This window comes from Clinocottus analis, unplaced genomic scaffold (genome assembly GCF_023055335.1).
Source record: "Clinocottus analis isolate CAN_PGR_092001 unplaced genomic scaffold, fCliAna1.0.p SCAF_16, whole genome shotgun sequence".
In the NCBI taxonomy this organism is placed as follows: Eukaryota; Metazoa; Chordata; class Actinopteri; order Perciformes; family Cottidae; genus Clinocottus; species Clinocottus analis.
In genome coordinates this window covers 7,707,960-7,718,557 of record NW_027175887.1, presented here as the reverse complement: position 1 = coordinate 7,718,557, position 10,598 = coordinate 7,707,960, and the positions used below count along the sequence as shown (strand labels likewise).

Here is a 10,598-nt window from a genome sequence, read left to right as displayed (position 1 = left end):
CTTGGCATCCCCCTGAACATTCAAGACACACAGACTCCTCCTCCAACCTCCCACCCCCCCCAGTCCCCACCACCCTCCACACACACACCCATTTGATTGTGATTGACAGCGTCTTTGTTCCATTGTGCGGAGCTGTCGCCTCTGATGAAGACACATACACAGAGCTGAGACGCTGCACTCATTGTACACCGCAGATAAACTACAGGTCTGCAACCTGTGGTCTGATTATGAGCCTCATGCAGTGGGTGAGTCTGGACACGGCAGGGCATGGCAGGATGGGATGGGACAGGGTGTGTGCAGACAGGATAAACTCTTGGCTGGGCTATCCAGGCCAGACTGCAGGCCTCTCCCACTGTGGACCAGGGGGTCCCCGGCCCAATGGGCTGAGGGGGCCAGCTGGAGAGGGAGGCTCAGTGCGGCGCAATGTGTCTGAGGAGGCCGTCATTAGGGTTCACCCCTCCTCAGGGATGGGAACCAGGTCACATTCTCTCACACGGCACAAAGCAGGGTGTGTGTGTGTGAGGGATGGGGGTTCAAGGGAGGGGTTTTGATGGGGAGCAGGCCATGACCTCTTTATATCCATCAACAGATCACTAACTTGGCCCATAGACATGCTCATACAACACATTCAAACACGCACGCATGCATGCAAACACATGCAAATGTGTGCATATGTGCACAGAAAGAAATGCACAAAATGCATAAGCAAAAACAATGATGTGAGGCATTATGTGTGTCTTCACCTGAAGCTTCAGAATCTCGCTGAGTATAAATTTGTTAGGCTTAAAAAACTAAAAAATAAGAAATAGCTATTCAAATGAACCAAACAATGATATATATATATATATATATATATATATATATATATATATATATATATATATATATGTATATGTATATATATATGTATATATATATATATATATATATATATATATATATACATACATATATATATATACATATATATGTATATATATATATATATATATCAGTATGAATTGGTGTTGAGTATTGTATTATTGATATATATATATATATATATATATATATATATATATATATATATATATATATATATATATATATATATATATATATATATATATATATTGTAACAAACCCAATGATTGAAACAAATCTGCAGAAAAAAAATAAAAAGACCAGTGTCTATTTTATTATATTGCACTTGTCTATCTCAAGCCACTGATGATAAATTCCTTTACACTACAGCTCCTCGGCTGGTTGATCATTCTGTGAAATCCACAGGTTGACAACAAGGGGAAACAAGTGAAATACTGCCCCCTACTGGTAGCCAAAGAGTCTTGCAAAGAGAGAGAGAGAGAGAGAGAGAGAGAGAGAGAGAGAGAGAGAGAGAGAGAGAGAGAGAGAGAGAGAGAGAGAGAGAGAGAGAGAGAGAGAGAGAGACGAGAACTTACTTGAAGGTATCAAGAAACTATATTAGTCAAAGTGGTTACATTTTATTCTTAATATCCTTAAAAAACAAAAATAATACTTTTGATGGTAAATCAGAAATTGTATTTATTTTTAAATCAAGAAGCTAGATTTAAAATATCTGACCCACCTCTTCACAAACCTTCAGCTTATCAAAATATTTAAAAAATATGATTTAACAGCAGTTATGACCAAGTACACTAAAAACATGAAATTAAGGTCACAAAACAATCAAAGAAAATAAATTCATTCGGTCTCTGTCATACATCTTATAACTCTGGTGAGCCTGAGTGGACAGTTATCTAGACTACAAGTTATAGGATTATTTCTCTATAATTGTATTGCTTCTCTCTGTAACAGAGTTCATTGTTTGTGCTTTGTTGTCTATCCATGGCGCTCGCATCTCATGTCTGTGAGTTTTCATTTAAACAATACAGACATCTAACCACTATATAAACACGGTTTATCTGACTAAGGCAAGGCCTTAGCTTTATAGTATGTGTGTAAAATAATCCAACATGTGCTTGTATTTCTGCATTTTAGGTACATATGTTTCTCTCTGTGTATGAAAACATGATGTCATCCTGAATACAATATCTTTGTGGGAAACTTGTGCAATTGTGCATGATGTCTGGCAAAGCTTATCATGGTAGTGTCTTTGAACTAAAAGGCACCTCCCCTTTCCTGGATTACTGGCTCTAGTCTACCTGTTGAGCCCAAATCCTCAGGAAAAGGCCTTAGGAACTTGGTGCGGGTCAACAAACAGGGAGTGCCAAGGTAAGAGGCAGGTCGTCATCTTCTTCAGTTGGGTGAGATAGTGCGTCTGCGCAGGCAGCTGCATGTCAGGCACTTGAGGATGCTCATGGTGATGTGCATGAGGGGGCCAAAATTGAAGAGTAGGTTGTAGAAGGTGTTGACAGAAAGGCCACCAGTCTCATCTGCGTACTTTAAGGCCACAATGGGTGTGTAGAGGCTGTTGGTCAGATTCCTGAAGCGAGGGCTGTTTGACTCAATTACCTTTTTAGTGCACTGGAGAGACGAGAAGCAAAATAAAGTTTAGACTAATTTCATTGCTGTGCAAGCTGGTTGAATATGTTGGACCAGTTAGTGATCACAAAAACACAACATTGATTCTCAAAACCTGAGCTACATTTGTAAGATTTGAGCAAGAAACCTTTTCTCTTACTTTGGCTATGTCGTCCGGCGTCTGGCCCATGGCTTCAAATATATCTATGGATGACGGCAGGTAAACGTCTTTAAAATACCGAACTGTGTCAGCATCTACTCCTGGGTACTCCATCTTGGCTACATCCTCCATCATCTTTGTCTCAAACTCTGTGTGCACTGGGCCAGGCTCAATCATGGACAACCTGTGAGGAGTCAGATATAGAAAGACCGGTGTAAAGGAGCACTGACAGTAAGAAGCAAAGACAGATGTGAAGGAGGAACAGAAGGGAGAAGGTAATCTACCGGATATTGAACTTCATCAATTGCACGGCCATACTCTCACAGAAACCTTCCATGGCAAACTTAGAGGCAGTGTAAACATCATTGAACACCACTCCTAAATCAACACAACAGGGAGAAAAAGGACAGCATCACTGCAGAGTATATTCACATTGTACAGTACTCAATTAACAGCGGACATAAAGGCCTTAGAAACTCAAATCAATCAAGTAACAGAGAGATGTCACATTCCCAGACAGAATAGTCAGTTCAGCCTACTTCCATGTGACTCACAACTTTGCAACACAAGTCAGTCAAGCAGACTTTTACTGGAAATGTAACAAATAAGAGTAAGCAATTCAAAACACATATTTTCAGTTTCAAAATGTCAAGCATCCTTATTTGACCTTAAACTGCTTGCAAGCATTTTCAGGACTATTGGAAAACAATAGAATTGAACAGGTTACGTCAAGATTTAAAACAAAGAGCAGGTCACAATGAGATTGTTTCTCATAGTCTTATAAACTGAATTCTGACTTTACTAATGCAATCAATTATAAACATACATATACAAATATGAAATACAATATATACATACATAGATACATATCCAGTATACACAAAACCTACCCTGAAGACCCATGACGCTGCTCATGACCACAATGTGTCCTGAACGCCTCTTCTTCATGTCTGGCATCACTTCTTTGATCATGCGAACTACACCGAAGAAGTTGGTCTCGAATACTCTCTTCATCTCCTCGATGCTGATGCTTTCCACGGGTCCCAGCAAGCCCACACCTGCATTGTTGACTGACAGGAAACACACAGATGTGGAGATGACAAACCCGCCCGTGAAATCATCTTTTAAATGGTTATGATATTGTTGATTTAACGGAAAGAAGTGATGTTGCATTGTCCCCCTGATGGCCTTTCTCCAGCAACAGATCTTCATTGATAGATGACAGATGCTATTTCTTGATATGGCCACCAGGTGTCAATGTGGGACAACGACAGAGAGGTGTGATGTAACACCAGTCCATGTTGAAGGGCCTCTGGGTCCTGAGTAATGAGGTGAAGGGGGGTGTAATGTTGAATTCAGAGTGAGATGGATGCAGGTTCATAAATAGAAACTTTATCCGGACAAAAGATGTTAACATCACAAACACAACGAGACGGTTTAATCATGCATCACATATTTGACCAAATTACAATGAAATTAGTTGATCAACAACAAAGGCCCAGGTAAATTGTTGGTGACGTGGTGAAGTTTACATGGTTTCTTCTGTTTTCCTTTGAGTGAAAACACAACAGAGAAATAACAAGAACAAGAAGGTGTCATGGGCAGATAGAGCTGCAGACTCAGTGTCAGCTACATTTCACACACTCACTCAGAATATCAGTATGGTGGTCTGGTCTGTTTTGGTACAGAATCTATCTGCCCACTGGAATTTCAAGACTGCAGAACCACAGATGACAGTGCTACAAGAGATTGGCCACCAAAACCATTGCAGTTACTTATAACAGGTCCTCAGGTTGTGGCTTTATAACAGTAATAACACTGTACTGTGATAGTTTGCTTGTCTACTTGACAAGTATGTTAGATGTTTGCTGTTTCCCTCTCCCACGGAAGGTCGACATTGCTGTTTGTGTTAAATATAGGCTACTATCACGGGGAGGGTCATGGCTAGTGTTCTATGGATTAGATTAGCATTCCTACACAAAGACAAGACACTTATGCAATACATTTCTTAAGATCTTAAAGATATATCCTGATATAATGCCATCCACTGATCTAAAAATGTATGCTAAAAGAAAACCAAAACACAAGTATACACCCGCGTTTAAATCAAATCAAAGAAGCTCTGTCATTCAAAGCTGGGGAAGGGGTCAAATGGCAGACGCAGGCCTGGTTTCAGGCGTGTCCCACTCACTCAGGATATCAATATGGCGGTCCTTCACATTGTTGATGCACTGCTGGACTGAATCGTCACTGCACACATCTAGTGGAAGCAACATCAAGGTCTTGCCATATGTGTCTCCAGCTGCCTCCAGGAGCTTGTCCTTCTTCTTCAGGTCCCGCATGGTGGCAATGACTGAGAAACCGAGGAGGGGAAAGTATTATTTCACTTGTACAATGTTGTGGCCTTATACGTAAGAAACAGTCTTTTTAGCACAAGGAAACGCTTCTTTACGCTCATGCAGTGGCACAAAATGGCGCAAAATGTTACCTTTTATTTGAGTCAATTTCTGTCATTTTCTGATTTGTCATTAAAAAATAGATATATATTTCATGTAGTTACAGTAAAAGAGAATAAAGAAAACGTGACCCATTGATAAAATGACAGACTTTAATAATGAAGCCTTTGATCTTTCTAAATGACAGCGTCAGATGTGTGGGTCAGAGTTCCTAGGAATGGCCACGCCTCTCAGTTTACAGGACACATTATTGATTTCCTCTGAACTTTGACCCACATACAGCACAGGAATCTATCATGGCCAGTGACAGCAGCTATCAGCAGAGTGTTGACTCGGCTTTCATGGCTTCTTCCAAGTCGTATGTTGTGCTAATACTTTGCTGACTGGTGCTTTCTAACAGAGGAAAGAGAGAGACGGTGCTGTTGCACAATGGCAATTAGTGGGAGTAAATAACCTCTTCTTTGCACATTATCCCTCTGGCTCTACCTGTTGTCCTTCGCAGATAAACTTCTTACCTGATTCTTGTCTGAACAGAGACAGGGTTGCATACGTAAGATGAAAAGAGGAATTGCTGTGCTGGAGACATGTTTCAAAATTAAACTCGGCCCATTTTCTTTTTGTTAGAATGTCGTTGTGTAAGTGTTATCACCCAACAAATACACGCTAGCCCTGTCATGACGTTTCATAAAGTCTAATCTTGTGATTTGAAAACTGTGTCCATGCAGAAACAAAGAGATTTAGAAGTGAACAAGAGATCTATTGTTCTTCGGGCTCCTGCAGGAATTACTCTTGGGCTGCTTAAACATTCTTGATTTAACCACATTGCATTGCACACACTGAGGTCTTTTTGGGAGGTTTGAGTTTGGTGCAGGTTACTGCAACTAATCATTACTTTATGCTCAATGCAATATTTAATCTCTAAAGACCATTGGAATGAGCTGATCAGCTTCATTGCTCAGAGGTGGCCTTATTGAAAGCAGGTCACGTTGTGAAGAGAAAATCTGCTCAAACCGCTGTTATGGGAGCAGTTAATCACTTTTGTTTTGCTCATCAATTTCACGGTGATAAATCCCATCGAACCCCGAGGGCCCCCAAAGAAACTTGAACTAACCCGTACCCAGTGGTCCCTGAAGGACAGCAATAAAAACAGCTTGAATTAGTAAATTAGTGAACGCTAAGATGCCTGCTGGAATCATGGGTTTCACTGTTACCTCACTGACCCGACTAGGCCTACAGCTAATTATGTTATTCTGCATAATGTAACAACAACGGGGGTCTGAAGGCAAACTCTTACCAACAGGGGTGTGGGGGTGGGAAGGTGGTTTAATGTAATTCTGTCTTGAGGCTCCACGACATGGAAAAGCTTTTGGAGTGACACAGCGATGGCTGGGAAGCAGGAGAGTAGACGCACAGACCCACAATGTCAAAGTGGGACACTCTAACTCCTCTGTGCTCCAATGAAGACTTCAAACAAGGCCCTTGCTTTGGAGTGAACCCTCGCTTGTACAGGTCTCAAACTTTGTCCCCCTTTCAACACTCGCTCCAATGAGGGGACTATAGGCACATTAGACACGGCACTAAACCGGAGCAGGCGGTCTACAATGCAGCGCGATAAAAGGGGGCTTTGTGCTGGAGAAGTCACTTGAAAGAGAACTGACAAGACTCCTTTTATGATTCCGCCTGGAAAGAGGCATCCTTGCAGAGAACGAGACTGGAAACTGCGCTTTCAGATGATAATTGTTGAACCAAAGGGGCGACTGGATTCCAGTCCATAGAAAAGAATTATGGACCCGATATCATAGGGTTAGTTGTTCCAACACATCACTTTTTTTTTTTTGTTTGCCAACGAGACAGAGTTGCGCGTGAAACTCAACACAACGTTGTGCGTAAAGGAGGGCTGCTGCAGAGCTTTGAAGGGAAAAGTAAACACGGAATAGGTTTTTGAAGCGGAGCACACACTGTTATACTTGCTACTCATAGATCCGATCAAAGAAACAACGTAGAAGAAAGCGCTTTTACCATGATAACGCTTCTTTTCATCTTTGGCCAGCGTGACGGCGATTCGTAACCCGATGCCGGAGGAGCAGCCGGTGATCAGCACAACTTTCTGCCCGCTGTTCGCCATGATTTGTCCGGGTGGGCGCCGCACTTAGCAGCGGTCCTCTCGCTCTGGATGGTCGCTGCAGAGGGAGCTCTACCGATCACCGGACTTTAACGAACTAAAGCGGATCGTGCAGCCGCCGCAGCCATGTGAGCCTCTAATTCAGTCACATGTTCAATAAAAGCACAAACCAGAAAGAGACGTGGCATTGCAAATTGGATTTTAAACTTCGTTAGGTGCCGCCTGCCCCTGAAGAAAATGAGGTTAAGTCCTGCAAAAATGCGTGTGGGCGTGCATGCGCGCACGTGCGTGTTGTGTTGAGGGGGCAGTGCTTATTTGATTTCTGAGCTGGTGACCCCAACAACAAATAACTGTACTAGTCGTGCAGTAGTCACGTGATGTTTTGGTCATACCTGGTGGCGTTACGTATAGCAGTAATAATTCAAAAATGTTATCTTACGGTGGCCTACCCAACGCCTTTTTGTTTAATGTTTCAACAATTGTGTAATCTTTTATACTGTAATTAGTTAATTGATTTTAGGACTTCAAATAAGCAATATTTGAGCTGCACGTAGTATTTTATAACGATTCACAAATAATTATTATTAATTTTATTATTATGCCATTTGCTGTTGCTAAGCTTGTTATTCGGCTCTAGATGATTTTTTTTATTTTTTATAAAACCAGTCATCCCTATCTTATTTTAGAAGGGAGCGTTTATAGTAACTTAAAGCGCTGCATTGTACTGCCATCTGGCGGTAAGAAACGGTGCAGCACATGTAAGAAGCACTAAGGCTTACTGACTGCATAATACCTCATCAAAAAAAACAAAGCTAATAGCATCTTTGTAATCCCATTATGAACTGAATATAGGGATGCAAGAAGAATGGTCTGCGGTTGGTTATCTGCCATGCCTCAGTTTGGTTAGATAATGATGTCATTAGTAAGGCAATGTCACGGTGACCAGTGGACCCGTTTCTTGACAGGTGTTGTCAGGGGTCAAAGTGCCGCTGATAACAAACCAGACTTGCTTCTTTTTCTCTGATGAAAGGCACAGCGCAAGAGTCAGAGTCTGTTGCTAAATGTGACGCAATCACATGCAAACTGCAAGACTTCCATTTGCTCTAATACTAATCATCATAACCTCCAAGATGGGGGATGAGTGGCTGCATGGTCCAAAGAGCAATCTGGACAGATTAGTGAGTAAGTGAGTTGTTAAAAGCAATCTGTGACTGATGTGTTTCACTTCTTGCATCTGCTTATCACATGACCGGTTAACTTTACATGATGGACATTTAAAGCACAAGTGCTGCAGTTTTCCGAATCAAAAACACATAAGCATACATTCTTAATGCTTTTACGTATTTGGAACAATTAGTCTATCTGATTCTGTTTGGAACAGTTGGATTGATGTGATCTGTCACACATTCCACCACACCTTAGATTGTTTTCATCCCACCTGCCAGTTTACAAACCATCCTGTCATTTTAGCTCCTCCCACAGCGTCAGCTCTCATTCCACTCACCTGGTCCTCCGCCCCACCTCACCTGCAGCACATCACCTCATCAGTCCCTCACTATTTAGGGCCTCGACTCACACCTGTTTACTGCCTCAGTGTCTTGTGTTTTTCTACCAGCGTTATGGTCCTGTCTGCTTATTGCCCGATCTTGCCTGCCCATCTTGTATGTGTTTGCCTCAGTCACTGATGTCCCTTGACCCGGCCTGCATACCAAATAAACTGAACTTTCCTTGTACCTCTTTCTTATTGTCGTCCTTTTGGGTTCCTCTTTGTGCGTAATAATAAACCTAACAGGATTCTTTGATCCATCTTATTGGCTCAAGTGCCTTTTGTGTAAAGGAAGATTACACATTACATATTAATTAGGCTGATATATGTAGCTACATACAGGTAAAATTAGTTTTGGGTGTATTTTCTGAAGTTTTCCACCCAGCTTAGGACACCTTATTATGTATTCAACTGGTGCAACTGAAACCTTGCAAGCTATTTATGATTATTGTCTGACAAACCATTTCTGCCCTTGAGAACCTATTACAAGCATACTATAATGAATAAGGTCCCACCTGATTTAATCCTCCCTCCTGGTTAACCCCTTGAACCCCATTCCCATTTTAACATGTTAACACAGTGGTGAGCATCAAGGTCACGATAGGGACAAGACGAGAGGTGAAAAGAAGATCCATTCGCACACACAGACAGAGAAACAGAGGGAATAGTGGGAGAGGACAGGTTCCTGAGCTTTCTATCCTCTAAGGGGAAACTGAGGTTTCTCTAGCTATCGTCAAAAGCAGACATTTTCGTCAACTTTGAAATGATTCTCCCAAGGGGAAGATATTTTCACAATGACTGGAGACGGTAACCAGCCGACAAAACAGGTGTAGTTTTGCTGTGAAAAAATGAATGTCAAGCGTGGGATGCATACAACTAAACGTATAAGAATACATAACTACAAAAAATCCATCCAATCATCACTGCTCGTGATAAACTGTCTGTTATGCTGACAACAGAGAGCGGGCTGTCGGCTTACATAGAGTTTAGGCCCAATTTCTTCTTGCTGTCTCACAAAGCTGATGTCTGCTTATTGAGAACGTCCCTAAGCTATGACCCATTTCTCTCACCAGAAAGCAGAAGTTTACAATGAGATAATAAATGTATAATTTGCACTGTCAGATAAAGCAGCTTTAAATCAGAGCTGACAGAGGGAAAAACAACACGCACTGCTGTGATGACATGTTTGTTTATATATTTATATTTAGCTATTTTTCAGATATTAGGCATTTGGCTGACGATCTTAGAATAACCAGTTCAGCAATATAATAACAATAGAATAGCAGTCATATATGAAAAGAGTGTGTTCGAGCCTGACCTCAATTGATGTAAGAGCAACAATTCTTTTTAAGAGATTCTTCCTCTTTAATTGTGAGAGCATTAAACATACCCTTTTTCATCACAACCAAGTATTGTAACCCTACAGCTATTGAGCCAGTTTTCATTAATCTTATTTGCTCCTTTATTATATCATTATTGATTAAAATATATTATTATTAATTAATTACACTGCTGTTACATTTTGGAATCAGATGCTATGTTGATGTTTTTCTTCCATCCTTTTATAATTTACATTTAAAATAGTTTTGAGCCCCAAAGAAAGAAGAATTAAGTGGATGATGTCCCAACAGTGTTTCATGAAGGGGGAGACTATTGTTGTCACTTTAATTTTGTTTTCCAGGCAAGAGAAGCCAAGAAAAAAAAGAAATCATTACAGAAACACAGGATGCAACCGGACCCTTTTATATTTCCATATTTCTTTGGCCCCTCTGCAGTCCAGTAAGCAGTCAGAATGAACAGACATCGTGTCAGTCCATATGTTTGGATCTCATT

The 10,598-nt window shown here is 41.1% G+C and overlaps 1 protein-coding gene across 1 annotated transcript; it reads right to left on the bottom strand.

Annotated features, from left to right (window-relative positions):
• Nucleotides 1-1,399: 1,399 nt before the first annotated feature.
• rdh8a (retinol dehydrogenase 8a) lies at nt 1,400-7,515 on the bottom strand. Its single transcript, XM_068578638.1, has 6 exons — nt 7,117-7,515; nt 4,833-4,994; nt 3,532-3,711; nt 2,926-3,019; nt 2,642-2,825; nt 1,400-2,484 (listed from the first exon to the last, which is right to left on the bottom strand). Exons 1-6 carry the CDS (start codon nt 7,220-7,222, stop codon nt 2,257-2,259), a joined length of 954 nt encoding a protein of 317 aa, XP_068434739.1. The 5' UTR covers nt 7,223-7,515; the 3' UTR covers nt 1,400-2,256.
• Nucleotides 7,516-10,598: the final 3,083 nt, after the last annotated feature.

What these genes read in the sequence shown, in the direction of transcription:
- rdh8a (XM_068578638.1), bottom strand. Translation starts at nt 7,222, where the DNA reads ATGGCGAACAGCGGGCAGAAAGTTGTGCTGATCACCGGCTGCTCCTCC. An exon ending in CCGCCATATTGATATCCTGA is followed by an intron (nt 3,712 to 4,832) that starts GTGAGTGGGACA and finishes GTTTCCTGTCAG; the next exon opens with TCAACAATGCAGGTGTGGGC. An exon ending in TTGATGAAGTTCAATATCCG is followed by an intron (nt 2,826 to 2,925) that starts GTAGATTACCTT and finishes GACTCCTCACAG; the next exon opens with GTTGTCCATGATTGAGCCTG.